This window comes from Saccopteryx bilineata, chromosome X (assembly GCF_036850765.1).
Source record: "Saccopteryx bilineata isolate mSacBil1 chromosome X, mSacBil1_pri_phased_curated, whole genome shotgun sequence".
Classification (NCBI taxonomy): Eukaryota; Metazoa; Chordata; class Mammalia; order Chiroptera; family Emballonuridae; genus Saccopteryx; species Saccopteryx bilineata.
In genome coordinates this window covers 101,291,096-101,316,276 of record NC_089502.1, presented here as the reverse complement: position 1 = coordinate 101,316,276, position 25,181 = coordinate 101,291,096, and the positions used below count along the sequence as shown (strand labels likewise).

General features: G+C 36.2%; 1 protein-coding gene across 2 annotated transcripts in view; it reads left to right on the top strand.

The window, feature by feature from the left end:
* Positions 1–25,181, top strand: part of SHROOM4 (shroom family member 4) — a 284,416-nt gene that overhangs the window by 138,774 nt on the left and 120,461 nt on the right. Inside the window, exon 2 of one of the 2 annotated variants that reach the window (XM_066248792.1) lies at positions 16,731–16,882. In XM_066248792.1, coding sequence (XP_066104889.1) covers positions 16,731–16,882 — 152 coding nt within the window. Of the gene's footprint in view, positions 1–16,730; positions 16,883–25,181 lie in introns of those variants that run through there. The other variant, XM_066248794.1, reaches the window with a different exon arrangement.

Genomic DNA, 25,181 nt, shown 5'->3' with positions numbered 1-25,181 from the left:
TAATTTTTATATGTATACAAGGGAGCTAACATTATAGTTGTATATAGTGACCTTTGTTGCTGACAACTGCTTTCAGAAAAAACCAGGAACTGCATTATTCCATACGTAGGTGGGACATAAAAGTGAAACTAAGACATTGATAAGAGTGTGGTGGTTACGGGGGGGAGGGGGGAATGGGAGAGGGATAGGGGGTGGGGAGGGGCACAAAGAAAACTAGATAGAAGGTGACAGAGGACAATCTGACTTTGGGTGATGGGTATGCAACATAATTGAACGACAAGATAACCTGGACTTGTTATCTTTGAATATATGTATACTGATTTATTGATGTCACCCCATTAAAAAAATAAAATTATTAAAAAAAAATTATTTCCTGTGAGAACAAACAAACAAACAAAAAAAGAAGTCAAGGGGCAAAGTCTTTAGCATGCTACCATATCTTTTCCTCCAGTTTCCTCCACAGCAGTTCTCCCCGAACTCTCTCTACCACATCAGCTTTGTGAGAATTTTTTTTCTCACTTGTTTCACTTAAGTTCATAGTTTATTAGACAGCCAAGAAACATAGGCAATCCAATAAAAGGCAATAATGATGGCTGAAGAAAAGATAGTTGCCTGTTTAACAATGGCCTGATTGGAACTTCCGCCTCTCTGAGTAGTATGATGAACTCTAGGGACCATGAAAAAGAAACATATTTGAGATAGGTAGGCAGAGACAAAATAGTTAGCTCCAAGATTGGATGAAGGATTGATTGTATTTTTTATATGTCAAGATAGAAATTGGTTGGTGATTTAAAAAAAGGTATTACCAGTTGGCAGGTTTGTCTTCATTTTCATTTCCTACTGAAATTATTCACCATATTGGAAGGAGTGGGGCAGAAGAATAGTCTTTCAAAGCAAAGGAAATAAATGAAAAAAAATTATAAGTTATAGCCATATTGTGAAGGCTTACCTTTTAAGTGAAATATTTTGCCTTGATTAAAGCTATGAGTATGTGAAAATAGTACCTGATGGCTGGTCCCTACCTCAGAAATATAATCTGTATCATCTAGTGATCTCTATTTTAAAATTCTTTCTTAAATAAAGGAATAATTTACATATACAGTAAAATGCACACTTATCAATGAATTTCTAGATATGTACTTTTTATGTAATCAGCACCCTGATCAATATGTAAATCATTTCCAACACCCTTGAAAATTATGCTTATGTGACTTCATAATCAGTACACCCTCTCCAGAAGTAACCACTATTGTGAGTTTTATCATCATAGCTTGATTAGTCTTGGCTGTTCTTGATCTTCATATAAAATGGAATCATGCAGTGTGTATTATAGCCTGGTCTCTTTCAATTAATGGAATATTTCTGAGAATCATCTATTTTGTTGCATTTATCAGTAGTTTCTTTTTTCTTATTGTTGTATATTATGCCATTTTGCATATATGTATGTTTTGATGGACATGTGGGTTTTTCCTTGTTTTTGTCTATTATGAATAAAGCTACTATGAAAAAAATATTTTTGTGGACATACGCATTTCTTTTTTCTCTTGGGTATAACTAAGTGTGGAATGTCTGGGTCCAAGAGAAGATGCACAGATTTCTAAAGTCAATGTGTAATTTTACACCACTAACAACAATGTAGAGTTCAGATTGTTGTACATTCCTGCCAATATTTAGTATTTTCAGTCTTTTTAAATTTTAGGCATTCTGGTAGATGTGTAGTGATATTTTACTGTGATTTGAAATTGTATTTCTTTATTAAAAATGATATAGACCACCTTTCATATACCTGTTTGTAAGGTGACCAACTTTTTTACAATTAAAAAAAGGACAACTTTTTTACAATGAAAAATAAATTGAAGAAAATAATATTGTAAATAAAAGAAACATTTTATTCATTGCAACAATAATACACTATAATATGATAAATGCATAATAAAAACATTTGTAATATTTTATATTATAATTATGCTTACATGCCTATTAATTTTTAACACTTGTAAGAAAAAATTACTCATTTATATAATATTATATAAATGAGTACTTTTCCACTGAATGAATATTTTTTGTCAATGTATCATCTTATGACAATATATTGGAAACATCTGAATAAGAAATATCCTTCATATTGAATTTTACAGCAAGTGCTTCAGCTAGAGTATCAACATTCAATCTCGATTTCTCACAGGTCCAAAAATCATTAGCAATTGAAAAAACTCTTTCAACTGCTGCACTAGTTCCAGGGCAGCACAATGTAAATTGAACAAGAATAAATAAATTTTCACATGGACTATGTTCATGTTTGAAATGGCTGAGTATTTCCACCCATCTTTTATCAATTTTGACATGTTCATTTTTCCATTGTATTAATTTTTAATAATTTATACATATTTGGAAATTATTAAATAGATAATGAATTAATAAAACATGAATTGTGCTTACCTATCTGTGATTGAATATTCACTGAGAAAGAAATAGTCATGAGTCTACAATGTCATATGTGCCGTGTCATGTTTCAGTAAGAAATACACAAAGCCATTTGTGCACTCGGTATATTGCATGGTCTCTCAAGCTCTGCCATGCAGAGCACATGTGTCTCATAATTGCATCTCACCACACTGTACTGATCCTTGACAAATTGTCATGTCAAATACAAATACAAATACGTCACATCACATGCAATGGATCGACTCTGCATTGATTGAATACGGATATTTACAGATTAGTCTTCCAATATCAAAAAGGAGGACATGTAGGAGGACACTTTTCGAGGGAGAACGGAACTTACAAAAGGACTGTCCTCCCTCAAGGAGGATGATTGGTCACCTTACTCTTAGGCATTTGGCTCTCTTATTTAGTAAAGTGCCTGTTCAAATCTTTTGCCAATTGTTACTTGGTTGTTGTTTTTATTGATTTATAGAAGTTCTTTTTATATTCTTGATAGAAGTTCCTTGTGGGATATATGTATTGTGAATATTTTTTCCAGTCTCTGACTTGTCTTTTCACTTTTTAGTGGCATTTTAAAAGGAATATTTAGTTATTTATTTAGATGAATTCCACTATAACACTTTCTTTTATGGTATTGCTTTTTGCATTCTACCCAAGAAATCTTTGCCCACCTCACAGTCACAAAGATATTCTCCTATGTTTTACTCTAAAAGCTTTATGCTTTTATTACTGTCATTTAGGTCCAATATTTCCTGTCCAGTAGATCATCTTGTTCATAATCCGGGATATATACACCCTACTCTGGACTTTCTAAACAACCAAAGGCTAGCATTGTTTACAAACCCTGATATTAATGTCAGCAAAAAACTTCAGTATAAACAATTGGCTAGAGTTTACAAAATATGAATAAGACCCTAGTGAGTATATTTCTGATATTGGAGAAAACCCTGAGTTTACTCTTGCATAGTGATATTTATTCCCCCTTATCTGACATATGGAGATAGCAGGATGATCTATTTTGGACGAAACAAAGACAAACTGGGTTTGGTTGCTGATGTAGGGTATAGTGCTTTTGACTCTCTACTCCTTTCCTCATCACCAAATTCCTAGAGCTGAATTCAGCTCTTGGGTGACTGAGTTTTTGGCATAGATACTTAAAATTTGACTTAGGGCCTGACCTGTGGTGGCGCAGTGGGATAAAGCGTCGACCTGGAACACTGAGGTCGCCGGTTCGAAACGTTGGGCTTGCCCGGTCAAGGCACATATGGGAGTCGAAGCTTCCTGCTCCTCCCCCTTCTCTCTCTCTCTCACTCCTCTCTCTCTAAAAAACCAATAAATAAAATATTAAAAATTTGACTTAGGATAATCCCCAGGAATATTTAATGATTTCGAGCACAGAGGGTCTTTGTTTTGTGGATTAATAAACTAGATGGTGATTAAACACCTGGGAAGGTATCTGTAGGAATAAGGTCATGCTGTGATGCACAGCATAGTTCTCTTGGTTTAAGGTCAAGTGAGCCCATGGGCCTGATTCACAGAATATTACATTCTGGAACAGCCCCTTGTAGGATTTGAGCATCTGCTTCTTAGCTGGTAGAGGGAATGAATATCTTCTACCTTGATGTCTACCTCATTGATCTGTCTCCATATAAGGATTATTACTTAGAACCAAGCCTGTTTACATTTTTGAAATTAGTTGGAGTTTTTGAATTATTTGTATGAAACCATAAAACCCCTGAATAGCCAAAGCAATCCTGAGAAAAAAGAATGAAGCTGGAGGTATTATGCTACCTGACCTCAAATTATACTATAGAGCCATAATAATCAAAACAGCTCAGTATTGGCAAAAAACAACAAAAAAACCCAAAAAACAAACAAACAAACAAACCCCAACAAACAGACATACAGACCAATGAAACAGAATCAAGAGCCCAGAAGTAAAACCACACATATATGAACAAATAATCTTTGCTGAAGGAGACAAAAACACAAAATGGAGAAAAGAAAGTCTCTTCAATAAAGAGGGTAAATTGGAGAGCCATATCCAAAAGAATTAAACTTGACTACAGTTTTTCTCCCTGCACAAAAATTATTTTAAAATGGATCAAAGACCTAAATATAATATCTGAAACAATAAAATACATGGAAGAAAACATAGGTACTAGACTTATGGACCTTGGCTATAGAGAACAAATTATGAGTATGACCCCAAAGGCAAGGAACGTAAAGGCAAAGATAAATGAATGGGACTACATCAAACTAAAAGGCTTCTGCACAACAATAGAAACTGACAAAAATACAGTTAGCCAACCAAATGGAAGATGATATTTACAAATGACAGCTCCAATAAGGGGTTAATATCCAAAATATATAAAGAACTCACAAAACTCAGCAACAAACAAGCAAACAATTCAATTAAAAAATGGGGAGAGGACCCACAGAGACACTTCTTCCAGGATGACATAAGAATGGCCAACAGATATGAAAAAGATACTCATATTCACTAGCTATTAGAAAAATGCAAATCAAAACTACATTTATCCACTCAGCTACTGACAGACACTTGGGCTGTTTTTTCATATATCTATTGGCCATTTGTAATACTTTTTGGGAGAAGTGTCTGTTCATGTCCTCCTCCCCCATTTTTTTTATTGGGTTGTTTGCTTGTTTGTTGCTGAGTTTTGTGAATTCTTTATATATTTTGGATATTAGACTCTTATCTGAGCTGTTGTTTGGAAATATCATCTCCCATTTAGTTGGCTGTCTGTTTATTTTGTTGTCGGTTTCTTTTGTTGTACATAAGCTTTTTAGTTTGATATAGTCCCATTCATTTATCTTTGCCTTCACTTCCCTTGCCTTTGGGATTAAATTCATAAGTTGCTCTCTATGGCTGAGATCCATGAGTTTAGTACCTATCTTTTCTTCTATGTAATTTATTGTTTCAGATCTTATATTTAGGTATTTGCTTCATCTTGAATTAATTCTTGTACAAGGGGAAAAATTATAGTCAAGTTTCATTCTTTTGCATGTTGCTTTCCAATTTTTCCAGCACCATTTATTGAAGAGGCTTTCTTTTTTTCCATTATGTGTTTTGGCCTCCTTTATTAAAGATAATTTGCCCATATATATGTGGTTTTATTTCTGGGCCCTTGACTCAAATGTCTCATTGGTCTATGTGTCTATTTTTCTGCTAATACCATGCTATTTTGATTATCGTGGGTCTGTAGTATAATTTGAAGTCAGGTATTGTAATGCCTCCATATTTTTTTTTTTTACTTAGGATTTCTTTTGTTATTTGGGATTTTTTATGGTTCCATATAAACCTGATGATTTTTTGTTCCATTTCTTTAAAAAATGACATTGGAATTTTGATGGGAATTGCATTAAATTTGTATATTGCTTTGGGTAATATAGCCATTTTAACTATATATTTTCTTCTTATCCACGAACAAGGAATATTTTTTCATTTCATTGTGTCTTTTTCAATTTCCTTTAATAATACTTTGTAGTTTTCAAATAGGTCCTTTACATTCTTTGTTAGGTTTATTCCTAGATATTTTATTTTACTTTTTTGTTGCAACTGTAAAAGGGATTATTTTTTTGTTTATTTTCCAAAGTTTCATTGTTGGCATATACGTTCTGTATATTAATTTTATATCCTGTGACCTTACTGTATTGATTTATTTTTTCTAATAGCCTTTCTGTGGAGTCTTTGGGATTTTCTATATACAGGATCATGTCATCTGCAAAAAATCATTTACTTCATTCCCGAAATGAATGCCTTTTATTTCTTTCTCTTGTCTGATTGCTCTGGCTAGAACTTTCAGCACTATGTTGAATAGGAGTGGAAAGAGTGGGCAACTTTGTCTTTTCCCTAATTTTAGAGGAAAATTTTCAGTTTTTTACCATTTAGTATGATGTTAGCTGATGGTTTATTGTAAATGGCCTTTATTATGTAAAGGTATTTTCCTTCTATACCCATTTTGTTGAGTGTTTTAAACATAAAAGGATGTTGTATTTTATTAAATGCCTTTTCTGCATCTACTGATAGGATTATATGATTTTTGTTCTTTGTTTTTTTGATATGCTGTATTACGTTAATTGTTTTACATATGTTGAACAATCCTTGTGATTCTGGGATGAATCCCACTTGATCATGATGTATTTTTTTAATGTGTTGTTGTATTTGAATTGCTAGTATTTTGTATAGGATTTTTGCATCTGCATTCATTAGAGATATTTCTCTGTAGTTTTCTTTTTTTTTTTTTTTATAATTTTATTTTTTTAATGGGGTGACATCAATAAATCAGGATACATATATTCAAAGATAACAAGTCCAGGTTATCTTGTCATTCAATTATGTTGCATACCCACCACCCAAAGTCAGATTGTCCTCTGTCACCTTCTATCTTGTTTTCTTTGTGCCCCTCCCACCCCCTATCCCTCTCCCATTCCCCCCTCCCCCCCCGTAACCACCACACTCTTATCAATGTCTCTTAGTTTCACTATTATGTCCCACCTACGTATGGAATAATACAGTTCCTGTTTTTTTCTGATTTACTTATTTCGCTTCGTATCATGTTATCAAGATCCCACCATTTTGCTGTAAATGTTCCGATGTCATCATTTCTTATGGCTGAGTAGTATTCCATAGTGTATATGTGCCACATCTTCTTTATCCAGTCATCTATTGATGGGCTTTTTGGTTGTTTCCATGTCCTGGCCACTGTGAACAATGCTGCAATAAACATGGGGCTGCATGTGTCTTTACGTATCAATGTTTCTGAGTTTTGGGGATATATACCCAGTAGAGGGATTGCTGGGTCATAAGGTAGTTCTATTTTCAGTTTTTTGAGGAACCACCATACTTTCTTCCATAATGGTTGTACTACTTTACATTCCCACCAACAGTGGATGAGGGTTCCTTTTTCTCCACAGCCTCTCCAACATTTGCTATTACCTGACTTGCTAATAACAGCTAATCGAACAGGTGTGAGGTGGTATCTCATTGCCGTTTTGATTTGCATTTCTCTAATAGCTAAAGAAGATGAGCATCTTTTCATATATCTGTTGGCCATTTGTATTTCTTCCTGGGAGAAGTGTCTATTCATATCCTCTTCCCATTTTTTTATTGGATTGTTTGTTTGTTTGTTGTTGAGTTTTATGAGTTCTTTGTATATTTTGGATATTAGGGCCTTATCTGAGCTGTTGTTTGAAAATATCATTTCCCATTTAGTTGGCTTTCTGTTTATTTTGTTATCAGTTTCCCTTGCTGAGCAAAATGTAGTTTTCTTTTTTTGTATTGTCCTTGCCAGGTTTTGGTATTAGGGTTACGTTGGCCTCATAAAATGTGTTTGGAAGTATTGCTTCTTCAATTTTTTTGGAAGACTTTGTGAAGGATAGAAACCAGATCTTCTATGAATGTTTGGTAGAATTGTCTAGTGTAGCCTTTTTGCCCCCAAGTTTTATTTTTGGGAAGGTTTTTTATTGTTGTTTCTATTTCCTCACTGCTTATGGGTGTATCTAAGCTTTCTATTTCTTCATGATTCTGTCTAAGAGGAGTATAGTCCTAGGAATTTATCCATTTCTTCTAGATTGTTGAACTTGGTAGCATATAGTTTTTCATAGTATTCTACAATGATCCTTTGTATATTTGTGATATCTATGGTAATTTCTCCTTTTTCATTTCAGATTTTATTTATATGAGTCCTTTCTCTTTTTTCCTAAGTGAGTCTTGCCAGGGGTTTTTCCATTTTGTTAATATTTTTAAAGAACTAGCTTTTTGTTGTACTAATTTTTTCTATAGTTTTTCTGTTCTCTATTTTATTAATTTTGCTCTAATTTTTATTATTTCCTTTCTTTTGCTGGTTTTAAGTTGCTTTTCTTCTTCTTTTTCTAGTTCCTTAAGATGTGATGTTAAGTTGTTAACTTTGACTTTCTCTCATTTTTTGATATAAGCCTTTAATGATATGAACTTCCTCTTATTACTGCTTTTGTTGCATCCCAGGGATTCTGATATGTTGTGTTATCATTTTCATTTGTCTGTATATATTTTTTATCTCTGCTTTTATTTCTTCTTTAACCCAGTCATTTCTTAGAAGTATGCTGTTTAATTTCCACATTTTTGTGGATTTGTTAACCTATTTTTTGCAGTTGAATTCTAGTTTCAAAGCCTTATGGTAAGAGAATTTGCTTGATATAATTTCAATCTTTCTGAATTTGTAGATTTTAGCTTTGTGGACCAACATATGGTCTATTCTTGCAAATATTCCATGTACACTGGAGAAAAATGTTTACTCTGACATTCGAGATAAAATGTCCTGTAGATTCTATTATATCCATTTGTTCTGGTGTTTCATTTAAGGCCAATATTTCTTTATTGAGTTTCTGTTTAGATGAATGATCTAGAACCATTAGTGGTATATTGAACTCTCCAAGTATGATTGCATTGGTGCATATATATTAAGAAGTATTATATCTTCTTGATACAATGTCCTCTTTATCATTATGAAATGGCCATCTTTGTCTCTAGTTACCTTTGTTATCTTGTAGTCAGCATTGTCAGATATGAGTATGGCTACACCCGCTTTTCTTTGGATATATTGTTTGCTTGGAAAATCACTTTCCAACTTTTCACTTTGAATCTATTGTTATTCTTGTAGCTTAGATATGTCTCTTGAAGGCAGCATACAGTTGGGTTTTGCTTTTTGATCCAATCTGCTACTCTGTGCCTCTTTATTTGTGAGTTCAATCCATTTACATTTAATGTAATTATTGACAATTGAATATTTCCTATTGCCCTTTTATATTCTGCTTTCCGATAGTTCTGTATCTTTTTTGGTTCTTCTCTTGTCCTTCTATCATTTGTTTTTGTTTAGTGGCATTCCATACTTCTTTCCTCTGTTTTTTCTTTTTTTAAGCTATATGTTTCAATAGTGGCATTTTCTGGGGTGGTTACCATTAAGTTATTAAAAGAAAAATTATCATATTTATTAGAGTCCATTATCTCATGAGTGCTTCTGCAATCCATCCTCCTATGCTACTGCTGATCTTTGTCCTCTCTCCTTTTAGGTTATTGTTGTCACAGATTATCCTTGTTTTTATTGCGGTCTTGTTGGTGCTTTTACTTGTACTTTTGTTTTGTTTTGTTTTTTGTATCTGGTCAGATAACCCCCTTTAGTATTTCCTATAGTGAGTGTTTTCTGGTAGTAAATTCCCTCAGCTTCTGTATGTCTGTAAATATTTTCATTTCCCCTTCATATTTGAAGGATAACTTTGATTTATATAGTATCCTTGGCTGGTAGTTTCTCTCTTTCAGTACTTTAAGTGTTGTCCACTTTAAGTACTTTAAGAGAGTCCACTCTCTTCTGATTTTTAGAGTTTCTGCTGAGAAATCTGATAAGAGCCTAATGGGCCTTCCTTTATGTTATATTCTTCTTTGTCATAGCTGCCCTGAGGATTTTTTCTCTGTCACTGATTTGTGATAATTTAATTAAGATGTGCCTTGGAGTAGGTCTGTTTACATTGAGGTAACTTGGTGTTGTTTGCTTCTTGGATTGGAGGCTGTAATTCTTTCCACAGGCTTGGGAACTTGTCACTGATTAATTTTTTGAATATGTTCTCTATTTCTTTTTCCCTCTCTTTTTATTCTAATATACTGATTATTCTTATATTGCTGTTTGTGATGGAGTCTGACAATTCTTTTAGGGCTCTCTCATTTTTTTTTTTAAATTCGCGAGTCTCTCTCTTCTTCTCTCTGTAGTGTCTCTTGTTGCCTGTCTTCGATGTCACTAATTCCTCTGTCTGACTTGTTTTATTAGCTAAGCTTGTTACCTCATTTTTCAGTTCACGTATTGAGTTTTTTTTATCTCTGGTTTGTTCTTTTTTATAGTTTTAATTTCCTTGGTGAAGTACTATTTTTGTTCATTAATTTTTTTGAGCTCACTAAATTGCCTTGCAGTACTTTCTTGTATTTCATTGATGATTTTTAGAACTTCAGTTTTGAAGCTCTGTCATTTAGCTCCAAGATTTCTATTTAATTGGGTTTTTTTCTGGAGATTTTCATCATCTATCTGAGCTGTCTCTGTCTTGTGTATCTATGATATTTTATTTTTTTCCTTAATGGCATTGTTAGTATGGTATTGTTAAAAAACACCAAAAAGAGATAACTAAAAAGAATAAAACTAAAAATTGAATTAATACTGTGAAATAATGAAAATTCTATAAATAATGATAAGTAGAACAAAAACTACAGGAACTGAGGAAAAATTTTTAAAAAATGAAATAAAAAACAAGTAGAACACCACAACAAAAAAGTATGAGTTCAAAATATAATAATTTGACAAAAAATTACCTTCAGATGAGAGGAAAAAAAAGAATAAAAGAAAAAAATAAAAGGAAGGAGAAGGAAAAGGAAGAGAGAAAAAAGGAAGTAAAAGAGAAAGTGTCAGAAATGAAACCTTCACAAAATATAAGAATAAAAAAATATAACAACTAAGGATAATGAAGTCCAAATGGGAAAAAGAGAAAGAAGAAGAAGGAAAGAAGAAAATGAGAAAAAGCAAAAATAAATGTATTTTCCAGTTTTGAAAGGTAACTTTTTCCTTTTTCTGGCAGGTGGCGCTGTACTGTAAGCTTTGCCTCTGTGAGGTTCTTGGGCAGAGTTCTGCTGAAGCATTACTGTCCTAATGATGGAGGCAGGGCCGTAGTCTCACTGGTAGGAGGGGCTTGTTGTTAGGGCTTTGCAATTTTATGGCTTTAGCAATGACCTCTCAGGTCTTCTAGTGCCTCTCCCCACATCCCAACAGAGCAGGGGATCAAACACCCGGCACCTCTGCCTCTCACAGGAGTGAGCAACCCAGAGACTCAGCTGTGGGGAATCCGCTGCTCTTACTGTTTGCACATCAAGGGAGCAATGCAGGACTTTGGATATTGGGAGAGACACACACTGGTCCTTTCTCTCTTACCCCTCAAAGCTCGATTCTGGGCAGAGCAGGGGCTGCAGGTTGGCAGCCAGACAGGAGCTTCAGGAGCGAAGTGGGCGAGGCACAGATCTCAATTCAAGTGTGCCTACACATCAAGCAAGCCAAACTCCATGAGCTGCAAAAGGCAGATCGAGCAAGCCTCAGCATCCCGTGGGCTGATCTCCATGGCCTATTAACACACAGATCTTGGGAGCAGGCCAAAGCTATGTGTGTGCCTAGTGCCTGTGATCACAGATGGAGCCTGGCAATGCACGCAGACTCTAAGAATGGCTGTGTTCCTGCTATGTGCCTGCCCAGCACCTGCAATCGCAAATTGAGCCCAGTGATGCAAGCAGACACCTTGAACAGACCGTTTTCCTGTGCTTCTTTGCACGTCTGCCTTAATTCAGCTTCTTCACCTCTGCCCCTCAATCTCTACTCCTCCTGGCTTTTGAAACTAAACCCATGCTAATAGTGCCTCCCTCCCTCAGGTCAGTAAGGAAAGAGAAAAATTCCATCCTCTGGCTATTTTCCAACATGAGCAGATTTTATCTTCAGCCTACCTTCTCACCAAATCATACCTGTATGTCTGGTGTCTGTATATTTCAGGTACTCCTGGGTTTTTTTTTCTCTATGTGTAGTTGTTGAGTTTGTCGAAATTTCAAGGGGAGAGATTGGGAGTATCTCTCATGCCGCCATTTCTCTGACATCACTCTCCCTGGCTCTCCTTTCTTTTCTGTTTTTCTTTTCATTTTCTTTTTTTCCTTTTCTTTCCTTTCCTTCTGTTTCCTTTTCTTTCTTTTCACTTCTTTTTCCATTGTCTTACTAGAAAAATGAACAGCTGCTTTATTTTCTATATAAACAAATGTGTGATTGAGCCACTGAACTGGAGAACAGGCTCTCAGGAGGCAAAACAATAAATGGAAGACATACTGGATCCCAATAAATGGAAGACTTGCTGGGTCCTTTGTGGAGCTGGGGGAGGAGAAAGACTAGTAAACAATATTTTTTAAAAGCATAAAAAAATTCAGGAGGAGTAAGAAGGAATCAGTTGAATAGCTCAGTAAATGTCCTGTGTCTGGGAAAGACTAATTTGGGTTATAGTTCAAGAGCTCTTCAACCAAATGGAGTTTCATTACCTGCTCTGGACCAGTCCGGACTCTGAGATTATGCTGGGTGCCCATAATTTGCTGTTTTGTTGTCTGCAATCCTCACACTTTTGCTAAAGTGGCATTGTTATGCTCACCATTTCTGTCCTGAGGATGTTGCTGGTGAGTGAGAAAGGGAATGGAACAGCAAAAGGAGTATATAGTCTGCCTGAGGCTGTAGTCTAATAAAGAGTTCCTGCAAGGACTCAGATAGTAGCAGCTGAAGTGGCAGAAGGGAATGCAAATGCCTGAACTGAGCTTTTGCTGCAGCAATAATTAAGCATTTTAGTTTAAAAGGCCATTCCCTTTCATTTTCTGATAGACAAAAATCTTGTTGATGTAACAAAGAGCTTAATTAACTTAAAGTGTTAATATCAGTGTTAAATGGAAGACTTGCTATGGGTAACAGTAATATGGATAATTGAGTTGTATGAGTAAAATGAGTAGAGTGAATTAAGACTAATGTATATCAACAGGATTAGTCTATAAATATTCATTAGTTAGACTTCTGTTTGTGGTTGTTAGCTGAAAGATGCCCTTTCTTTCTCTCTTTCTCTCTCTCTCTCTCTCTCTCTCTCTCCCTCTCTCTCTCTCTCTCTCTCTCTCTCTTTTTAATTTTTTTTTGAGGCAGGGACATTGAGTTGCTTTTATATGTGTCCTGACCAAGAAATTGAAACAGCAACCTCCATGCTGCAGGAGACACTCTAACCAACTGAGCTACCCAGCTAGGGCTTAATTTTTATTGATTTTTTTAGAGATATAGAGAGAGGAAGTGAGAGGGATGTGAGGGAGAAGGGAAGCAGTCATTTGTTGTTCCATTCAGTCATACATTCCTTGGTTGTTTCCCATGTGTGCCTGACCAGAGATTGAACCCATGACCTTGTTTGTCATTTTGCGACAACACTCTTAACCAACTGAGCTAACCATCCAGGGCTGCAGAAGCCCTTCAAATTGCCAATCCTTGTTAAAAGTATTGCCTGATGCTGATGGCCTTCCATGGATGCCAAAGGAATGAGTCATTCAAATAAAACTCCTTAAATTTAAGTACAAGCTTGCTTTTTTAATTATTATTATTATGTTTGTCAGCAGACAACAGTGACTGTGAAGTAATAATGATAGTGACAATGGAAATAAGAGTGCAATTCTAATTATTTTGCTGAGAGTTGTTTCCCATTTACCAATAATGGCTTGTTTTGTCTTGAGTTGTGACCCAGGTACTGGAACAAAGGGGTGTGTGTGTGTGCGTGTGTGCGCGTGCGCGCGCGCAAAGTTATTTGGCTAACCTATAATTTATCAAACAATGGTTAATTTTTAAAATGTTGGATTAGCAACAATAACTTTAATGACAGTCTGTGATTTAACTCAGAATTTCAATTTATTTGATTTTTTTAAATCTCAAATTAAAAATTTTCTCTGTGCTCAGGAGTTATCATCTGCCAAATTGCACATGAACTAGCCAACCTAAAGCTCAGCAGTATTCTAACTTCCATATTGTGGTATAGACTGGAAAGATTCTATTAAAGATTAAGAGAAATATTGGAACAAGAGTAGAAGAAAGTGTAAAAACACCTGTGGTACAGACCAGCTCATAATTGCCCCAATTAGAATCTACCTTTCCCATTGAAAAGTCACATGCAAAAGATCAAATATGACTACAGTTTGTCCCCCTGCACAAATTCTTTTTTCAAAATGGATCATAGACCTAAATATAAGATCTGAAACAATAAATTACATAGAAGAAAACATAGGTACTAGACTTATGGACTTTGGCTATAGAGAACAAATTATGAGTATGACCTCAAAGGCAAGGGATGTAAAGGCAAAAATAAATGAATGGGACTACATCAAACTAAAAATCTTCTACACAGCAAATGAAATCGACAACAAAATGACAGCCAGCCAAATGGGAGATGATATTTGCAAACAACAGCTCCAATAAGGGATTAATATCCAATATATATACAAAGTACTCACAAAGCTCAGCAACAAAGAAGAAAAATTAAATTAAAAAAATGGGGAGAGGACCTGAACAGACACTTTTCCAAGAAGACATACAAATGGCCAACAGATATATGAAAAGATGCTCATCTGCACTAGCTATTAGAAAAATGCAAATCAAAACTACAGTGAGATACCAGCTTACTCCTGTTAGATTGGCTAATATCAACAGGACAGGTAATAATAAGTGTTAGAGAGGATGTAGAGAAAAAGGAACCCTCATTCACTGATGGTGGGAATGTAAACTGGTCCAGCCATTACGGAAGATAGTATGGTGGTTCCTCAAAAAATGAAGAATAGAACTACCATATGACCCAACAATCCCTCTACTGTGTATCTACCCCAAAACCCAAAAACATTGATGCATAAAGATACATGCACCCTCATGTTCATTGCAGCATTATATACAGTGGCTAAGATATGGAAACAACCAAAGTACCCTTCGATAGAGGATTGGATAAAGATATGGTACATATATGCAATGGATTCCTACTCAGCCATAAGTGATTGCCATTTATGACAACATGGATGGACCTTGAGAATGTTATACTGAGTGAAATAAATAAATAGGAAACAGCTAAGAACTATATGATTTCACACATATGTGGGATATAAAATTGAGACTCATGGATATACATAAACTAAAGGGGTTATCAGGGGGAGGGGTTTGTGGGGGAGGTGGGTGGGAGAGGGGTGTAAAGGGGAACAAGTATATGATGACAAAAACTGATTTGACTTTGGGTGATAGGTACACCACAGAATCATCAATTCAAATGCTATATAGAAATGTTTACCTGAAACCTGTGTACTCTGATTGATCAATTTCACCCTGTGAAAATTAATTTTCTAAATTAAAAAAAAGAAGAATCCACTTTTTTCTAAGTATTGTGTGGTTTAATCACCCTCATCTCCCTTGGGTTTAGGAGAAAAAACCAACAAATAAATGCCTCTTTGGATTGGATTGTTTTTTACTTGACTATCTGTGTGGACATAAGAACTTTAGATGGTAACCCACCCCTATGTCTGAGAGTTTTGTGCTTTGTTCTTTTCTGTATCACTAACATTTAGCATGTTGTCCTGTGTACACTAGAAATTCACTAAAAACTTGAAGAATGAATTTAGTGGATGGATGAAATTACTCCTACGACCATGGATGGAATTGATGTTTCCAATAGGTAGAACTCACCTTTGGAGTTGAAGGAATATATTACATATAAAAGTATTCCCAAGGGCCCTTGGGGGAAGTTCTGCTTTGCTTTCTTTTTGCCTACCCCAGTGGCTATTACTTATGACTTTGCTTTTAATTCCCTCCTTATTTCCAAGATTGTCCTTCTTAATGAAAATTCGTCTGTGATAGAACAGTGAACACCCAGGTTTCCAGCTTTTGGTAAATTCCCACTGTGTTCCACACACTGGAAGCACTGTGCTAGGTACTTGTTGAAGAGACACTAATAAATGATCAATTACTGTGTTTATGTATAGTTTGTATATTTTGAATTTTCAATTCCACTCAGAATATTGAGCTGTAAGCCACTTTCAGAGTCAACCCTCTTGCTATAATAATCAGAGCTCTCACATTTATTGAGGACTTACTGCTCCTAGACACTTCATATACTAACAACCCTGTGAGGTAGGTACTTGTTATCTATATTTAACTTATGAGGTCCTTCAAACAGAGATATTAGGTAACTGGTTCAGGATCACACAGCTAGGAAGTACTAGACCCAATATTTAAACTCAAGTTTCTCAGAGTTCAAAGTCTGCCCAAAGAGAACACTTACCAAAGGTGATTTTGCTGGAGCCTAGCTCTTTTGGCTCTAATTTACATGCACGTTTTGCTATGCCATTCTGCTACTTTAGCTCATATTATGGGGATCCTTCCAAACATCGTTTTGATATTTAGAAGTGCTTATTTCCCTAGATCATATTAGTACTGTATTGCCTCCTTCTCAATGGCTTGCCCAAGCTTTGCCTTCAGTAAATAATGGCCTGTGATCAGATTTTCAACTGCTGCTTGGAGCTTCTTGGAGTCATTCCTCACCTACATTCCCCCATCACCCCACCCTGAACAGCCTGGTAGTACTTGTGGCTCAGAGGTTGAGAGGAGCCAGGGAGTAGAATTTTGGGGACCGAGTTGCCTCACCACCTGTTTTCTATTTTGTTTTCTGCAACACAGATTGAAGATGGGGGCAAGGCAGCCTTGTCCCAGAAGATGAGAACTGGTGATGAGCTGGTGAATATCAATGGCACTCCATTGTATGGCTCCCGCCAAGAGGCTCTCATCCTCATCAAAGGCTCCTTCAGGATCCTCAAGCTGATTGTTAGGAGGTAAGATATGGGGAGATTTCCTGCAAGGTGCAGGGGCTGCCAAAACCACCTGGTTGGTAGTAAGACCTCAATAGAGTCATAGCTCTAACAATCACTGAGGAAACAGGTGTTTTTCATGAACAAAAGTCTGCAGACAACTGAAGCAGAATGCATAGGAGGAATCTTGACACTGTTAGATACTACCTAAGTCCCTTAGATAAATTTATTTTCCCTCTGCAAAATTCAGTCTCCTTACTTGCTATTGAGCAGGGGTCCCCAAACTTTTTACACAGGGGCCAGTTCACTGTCCCTCGGACCATTGGAGGGCCAGACTATAAAAAAAAAACTATGAACAAATCCCTATGCACACTGCACATATCTTATTTTAAAGTAAAACAAAACAAAACAAAACAAAATGGGAACAAACACAATATTTAAAATAAAGAACAAGTAAATTTAAATCAACAAACTGACCAGTATTTAAATGGGAACTATGCTCCTCTCATTGACCACCAATGAAAGAGGTGCCCCTTCTAGAAGTGCGGCAGGGGCCGGATAAATGGCCTCAGGGGGCCGCATGTGGCCCACGGGCCGTAGTTTGGGGACCCCTGCTATTGAGAGAATGAAATAACACAATACACACCAAGGGCCTACCTAATCCAGTGTTTTTCTGTCTTCTCCTTCAAAACAGGCTGCCACTGCCCAACTATATACATTTAAAGAAAATCTACTACCTTCCCTGCTAGGTATTCTGGAAGCTGTGGCAAACTCTTAGAAACCCTGCCCTTGAGGAGTGTACAGTCCAGCAGAGAAGAAAAGACACACATGTGACAGATTAATTAACAATACATTTTTTTTTCTGAAGTTGGAAACGAGGAGAGACAGTCAGACAGACTCCCGCATGCGCCCGACCAGGATCCACCCGGCACGCCCACCAGGGGGCGATGCTCTGCCCACCAGGGGGCGATGCTCTGCCCCTCCGGGGCATCACTCTGTTGCCACCAGAGCCACTCCAGCTCCTGGGGCAGAGGCCAAGGAGCCATCCCCAGCGCCCGGGCCATTTTTGCTCCAATGGAGCCTCACTGCGGGAGGGGAAAAGGGAGACAGAGAGGAAGGAGAGGAGGATGGGTGGAGAAGCAGATGGGTGCTTCTCCTGTTTGCCCTGGCCGGGAATCAAACCTGGGACTTCTGCACGCCAGGCTGATGCTCTACCACTGAGCCAACCGGCCAGGGCTAACAATACATTTTTGAAGAAAGCAATTAAGGAGATTTTGGAGGGCAAAGGGTGATTGTGTCAAATGGATTATTTAAAGAGATATTGCTATTAGAGCTCAGGAGAAAGAGAGCACTTCAGAAGCGATTGATAGGATAAGACTTCATAGAGGAGGTGGAATTTGAGCTAAAGTGTTGGTATAATTTGATAAATACACCATCAGGAGAAAAAGGCATTCCAGGTAACTTGAATGACATAAGCAGAAGGAATTCAAGGGCACTTGGGGCATAGTCATTCTGCTGCTGCCAAACATCTGCCTACTGGTGAGATTTCCATATGATTGCTGCATCTTTGCTCTTTACTATCTGAGCTTATACTTCTTCACATCTATTAGTTTGTTTCCTGTTACATACTTAAGTTTCTCTATCTTAATTATTTTTATTAGAAAAAGGAATTTAAAAAGTGTCTCCACAATTGTATGTCCCCTTCTGGCTACTATCCCATCTTTCTCCTTTTGCTCATAGTCAGCATTTCAAAAGGAGATTCTATGATCAGTCTCCACTTTTTCATCTACCATTTAGCTTTCTACCTACTGTAGTATGAATTTGACCATCAAAACTCCATTGAAACTACTTGGTTAAAAGCTATATGTTACCTCCTAACTCCTAACCAAAGTCAATGGATTTTCAGTCTTCATCATATGTGGCTTATATATGACATTTCACCTTGTTGGTATGGTAAAACTCTCCTTTCATGATTTCATTTACTTGTTTTTATCTTATCTCTCTGTTCATTTTCTTTAAAACCATGTTCCTACCTGCTCTTCCTTTGACAATTCCTAAAATGTTGCCATTTCCCCTAGTTCCACCCATTCTAAAGCCATTGATATACCCATCAAAGGTGGGTTAAGGTTGATTGAAGCCCCAGACACAGAAGAAAATACTGGGCCCCTTAAAAAAAGAGACACAGAAAATAAAAATACATGTTAACTATATTTTAAATAAATAAATAAATAAATATTATGTACTATTAATGTTAAAATTGCACATATGCAACAAAACTTGGTGTCATTTGAAAAAAAGTGTAAAGTTGGGGTTTTGTAGGGCCCTTCAGAAGTCTGGGCCCAAGGCACATGCCTGGTGCACCTGCCATTAAATCTGCCTCTGTATACCATGAAAAATTTCATCCATTCCAGAGTTTCAATTATTATCTATACATGGATGAGTAGATCTCTTGTGCCCCAGAATTAAATGAACAACTTCTTATTGGGCATTTATACTTTGATATCTCAAAAGCATTTCAAGCACAACATGCTCAAAACCTAAAATGTCATCTTCTCTTTCCAAGATCCTTATCACAGTAACTGAGACCACCATGCCTTCAGTCAACGAAGTCAGAAACACAGAAACCAATTTCAAGTCTTCCATTGTTCTCATGCTCTATATCCAAATGGTTTATCCTGAAGAAAGAATATTTAGGGTGAAAGGGTTTTCAATTAGTAAGGATGAATTTATATAGAATCCCATTTATTTATTATATTACCTGCTGGTACTTAATATTAAGCCATGGCTACGCATGCACCTGGATAGGAACTGACATCTTAAACAATGCCTAATACAATAGGCACATTGTCATTGACTCAATCTTGAACTGGTCATGATTTAGATTTTAAATAAGGCTTCATGGAGGGGTAGCTTGGTGGATTTAGATGACTTTTTGTTTTGGAATCAGATAGACCCATGTATGTTACTTCCAAGTTTTGTCATATGGGAAATAATAGTTATAATGTAATGGCATTGTTGTGTTGATTAAATGAAGCAATTTTTGTAAAATGACTTTCACATAATGGGTTCTTAATGAATTTCAGTCTCATTCCTTTCCCTAGGGCGTAAAGGAAGCATAGTTTGGGTAACCAAACGTTATTAAATAAGGATATCATCAGAACTGGAGTGTACTTTGCAACCTAACCTTCAGAGAACATGATTTGCTAGGAAATCATTTAGGGGTGACAGAGATATGAACAGGAAATAAAAGTCCAGGTGAGATGCCAGTTATACAGAGATACCAGAAATACCAGCACTTAAAGGGAATATAGACAGCATCTATTGTGACTTCTGAGCTAGTCATTATAATGACAATGTTCATGTGTGTCACCCCCTCATCTTCCTTTGGTAAGCTCCATGTCCTCTTTCTCTCCCCTGTAGCAACATCTGCCACTACCAGTCACTTAATTATGGCCTTGGAGATAGTAGGACCCTTTGGTTTTCATTAGTGTGGCAGGTCTGTTGGCTCCCTGAACCTGTGTTGTCTACCCTTTCAGCCTCCCCTTCTTGGCCAATGACATAATTTATTAGATGATGCTTCCCTCTTATAGAAAATGTAACTTTCACCTATCAACTACCCTGGGGATAGTATAGGAAGGATAGTTATTTCTCAAATTCATCAAAGAACTCTTAGCATATAAAGTAAATATGTGCCCCTGAAATTTAATATTTATCCTAGTGTTTTAGACTAAGGTAGAAAGACTTTGGTTTGAGTAAGCAATCAACTGAACAAGATTCAACACTTAGCTTTAGGGTCTGGGCTTGAATCCTTTGAAATGAATATAACAAGAAAGAACTTTATTAAAAAGCCTATTGAGAAGAGCCAGTCAAGCTCTTCTTTCTATTTGCCTTTTAGATAATGGTTAACTAAGTCAGAAATTTAGGTGTTACCTTCAAATCTTCTCACTTGCCCCAGTCCTCTTCAACCCAGTCTTCAATGCAGTCACCTAAAAACTTCTTTGTAGCCTGTATTAATTCAGTCAATCACTCATGATATCTGGCTTCTCATCTTTTGGTCTTACTTTCTCCCAATTAATCTATTATCCAAGCACAACATCTGATCATGTCACTTACCTATTTGAAAAAAAATACAGGAACAATAACCATACAATCATGTTAGTCCCAAGAAATTCATTTTATAATGATAAAAGATATAAGCTATATTGAGAATATTGTACTCATCGACCCTCCCCCCTTTTATGCAAATAAAAAAGGCATCCAAGCCCTGGCCGGTTGGCTCAGTGGTAGAGCGTTGGCCTGGCGTGCAGAAGTCCTGGGTTCAATTCCCAGCCAGGGCACACAGGAGAAGCGCCCATCTGCTTCTCCACCCATCCCCCTCTCCTTCCTCTCTGTCTCTCTCTTCCCCTCCTGCAGCCGAGGCTCCATTGGAGCAAAGATGGCCCGGGCGCTGGGGATGGCTCCTTGGCCTCTGCCCCAGGCGCTAGAGTGGCTCTGGTCGCAACAGAGCGACGCCCCGGAGGGGCAGAGCATCGCCCCCTGGTGGGAAGAGCGTCGCCCCCTGGTGGGCCTGCCGGGTGGATCCTGGTCGGGCGCATGCGGGACTCTGTCTGACTGTCTCTCCCGGTTTCTAGCTTCAGAAAAATACAAAAAAAAAAAAAAAGGCATCCAAATATGTAAAGAAAAAAGCTTTTTGAAGTACTACAGGAAGAAAAATTATGGAAATATCTGATATCTATATGGGAGGCTTCCAGGTGATTTAACTATTTAGATAAAATAAGCTAAAAAATAAGCATTTAGACTATTTGAAAAATATTCATCAGATCTAACTAATAAATATAAAAAAATATTATATTAACCATAAATACACCCTCTGTTCTGAGAATATTTTCAGAGAAATATTCAGAGAATATTTTTTAAAAAATTAACATATGGTATGCCATAAAGAAAACTGAAAATTCTTACAAATAGAAATTATACTTGCCCTCTGATGATAATGTAAAACTTTTGCAAATTTAAACAAAAGTCTTCAACTGCTTGGGTATTTCAGAACACATTTTTATGCATGTTTTAGCCCAAAGACACACTAGCAGACTAATAAAAAATAGCAAAAATGAGATGATGACTTCTAAAAACTTTGAGAACAATACTCAGAAGTAAGTATATAACCTTAAATATTTCATTATTAAAAATTACATGACTGAGAATCCAATATAATATGAAGCCAAGGGATACCTATTTTTAATGGGTGGACGAATTAAGTAGATATCCTCTAGCAAATTTAAGCAAGAAAGCAAATATGAATTATAAATAAAATTTAAATGATAAATAAAATACAATCATACAAAAGTTTCTTAAATTATAACATACTACTATAATTATACTTTAGAAAATTTGAAAAATCTCAGAAATTCAAAATATCTAATAAAAGTTTCAATGCCAAATGTATTGAGAAGTTGAAAACTAAATGGACCTGTAACTGTAGAAACATTAAAAACAATTATCAATGAAAAACTACCAAAACTACTTTAGGGTCAGATGTTTTTATCAGTGAGTTCCTTCAAACTTTCTAGGAATAACCAAGTCCAATTCGATATATTGCTATCAAATTAAAAATCTTGCAGTTATTCACACTGTTTTTGAAGCTGATATTAGTCTGATACCAATGTCTGACAAAATTCTCTAAAAAGAATATTGTATTCAGTTTGTGAAATTAGACGCAAAACTTATGAATGAAAATTTATCAAGTCTAATTGACTAATATTGGATGATAACAATTAATTGCAAAGTTATAATATTATTAAAATATTATAGGTAAAATAGGTAAAATCTTAACTCTCATAACAATATAAAAATGAACATGTGTTCAAAATTTTAATTAAGTAATTAATGAGGAAATTACATGTTATAACCAGTTCAAAAGATAAGTCAAAGATGCACAAATTTAATTTAAAACTAAAAATAGATCACAATAACCAATTAGGAGCTATAAGCAGAAATATATTTTATTCACAATAGCTACCAAACACAACTAATTCTAGGAATGACCTTAAGAAGAAATACATATGAAAGAAAGTAGATGTATATAGTGGATATGAAAAAGAATGGATGTATATAGTGGAAATGACAAAACTGTACAGAAAGAGAAAATCTATACAAGTAACTTTTGAGCACATGGCTAGAGTCTCAGAGCATTATGTTAAATGATAAAATAAAAAAGTAAGACATGCCTGACCTGTGGTGGTGCAGTGGATCAAGCGATGACCTGGAATGCTGAGGTAGCTGGTTCGAAAACCCTGGGCTTGCCCTATCAAGGCACATACGGGAGTTGATGCTTTCTGCTTCTCTCCCTCTTCTCTCTCTCTCTCTCTCTCTCTCTCTCTCTCTCTCTCTCTCTCTCTTTCTCTAAAATGAATAAATAAAATTTTAAAAAGTAAGACATAATTTAATGGACACGTTTAATATGCCCTTGTTTAGGTATTCTCTCCAGACAAGTTCCAAACCATTATTCCTCCAGCCTCATGGAAAATCCCTTCACTTTTAAATTCAAACAAGCAGGTTTTACCATTTTTATTTCCTTACCAATATCATCTATCAGAATCCAGGTAATTCTCTCTCTTCTGTTTTATACATTGGCACCTGCTTCATTGTCATCTTTTCTACTTCAATTCCATCAGTCCTGATTTTAGTAGGGAGTACAATACTGTTTAAAATTTAACTATACAAATTTTCTTTTAATGGATAGCATTTTTGACAACATAGAATATATATTATTACCAATTGTATAGTACCTTAAAAGTTGTTCATCAGAAATAATCATTAGGTTGGATAACTCAAGTTGTGAAAGCAACTAGCTCCTAATTGGTTTACTCCTCATTTTTTAAATGTGCCTCTGTCGTTTCTGTTATCTTTTAACCTAGAAAGTTTTCCACCCTCTCTGCCAAACCCAAGATGGGCTATACACTAAAGCCAAGCTGCAATTAAAGGGAAATGTAATGCCAGAGCGAAAAGGGGTCTCTGTAATCACTGTATTCAGTAACCCCATATTATAGATGAAAAACTGAGGCCTGGGATAAGAAAGGACTTTCCTAAGGTCACACAGCTTGGAAATGACAGAGGTAGAACTAAACCAGCAGCTTCCGCTTACCAGCCAAGTGTTCTTTCCCCTGTTTCTGGGACATTTCACATTCTCTACTTCCTCTAGGAGGCTTTCCTGCACTTGAGGGAAACATCTTCCTATATCCAAAGTACATTTTTTTTTACATTATCCTTTACCTTATCTTTTTCATCTGCCAAATTTTATTTTATGACTTGATTCCAAGAGTTTTGCCTCTCTCCTGCATACAGGAGACTGCTAGGTTCCTCTGCTCATCTTTACCTTCCTCCTGAGCTGTAGAGTTCTATTCCAAAGTATACATTACACCCAACCCACCTCACCCTTAATACCTCTATTTCTGTCCATGGCATATTTTCCAACCATGTATGTCAAGATCATAACTGCAGTATCCTCTTCAATTTACTCTTTCATCGCCAACAATCTCCAAGACCTTTCTGAGATCCTTCTGCAGAGTTTCTAATACACATCTCATCTATCCCCTTTGCCTTCTTCCTGCTAATGCCAGGGACTTATAATATTTGTCTGGATGCCCTCCAACTCATTCTCTGCAGTTCTGCCAAATGAATCTCCATAAAGCACATCTCTGTATTCATTTCAATCAGCAATAATTGTGCTCTGGGTAAACCTCATGAGTTATGAGATCTCGTTTGTGCTTAGTCTGGGTCATGTCATTCCCTTCTCAAAAAAATCTTCAATCGTCTCCAGAATTAAATCTAAACACTTAATTCCTGTATTAGTGAGCCTGTATAAATGGGTCTAAATGACTTTTTTCCTACGCTTATCTTCATGAAACCCAAAGGGATATATAGTAAAAGAGTATATCTCCTCACTTAGACATACTATTTCTTTCCCTTGTGGCCTGGACCTCATTATCTTCTACTTCCTGAAGAAATCTCACTCCTTTGATTCTTTCTCCCCGTTTCATGTATTGTCAGCCCATTATCCTTCTCTTTGTTCTGGTGCCATCCTCTATGTCTACAAACTGTCTCATGTCTCTCTCATATTGAAAGGAAACCTTTCTCAAACTTATGTTCATCTTTAAATATTGCCCTTTGTTTCTTCCAGAGCTAAACTACTTTGAAACAATGTTTACACCCACCTTTTACTCACAAGCACAACCCATAACGATCTAACCCTATGCCCTACCACATCCCTCAAGCAACTCTGGTCAACATTTTTGGTTAATTGTTTAAAGAAATTAACTTTTTT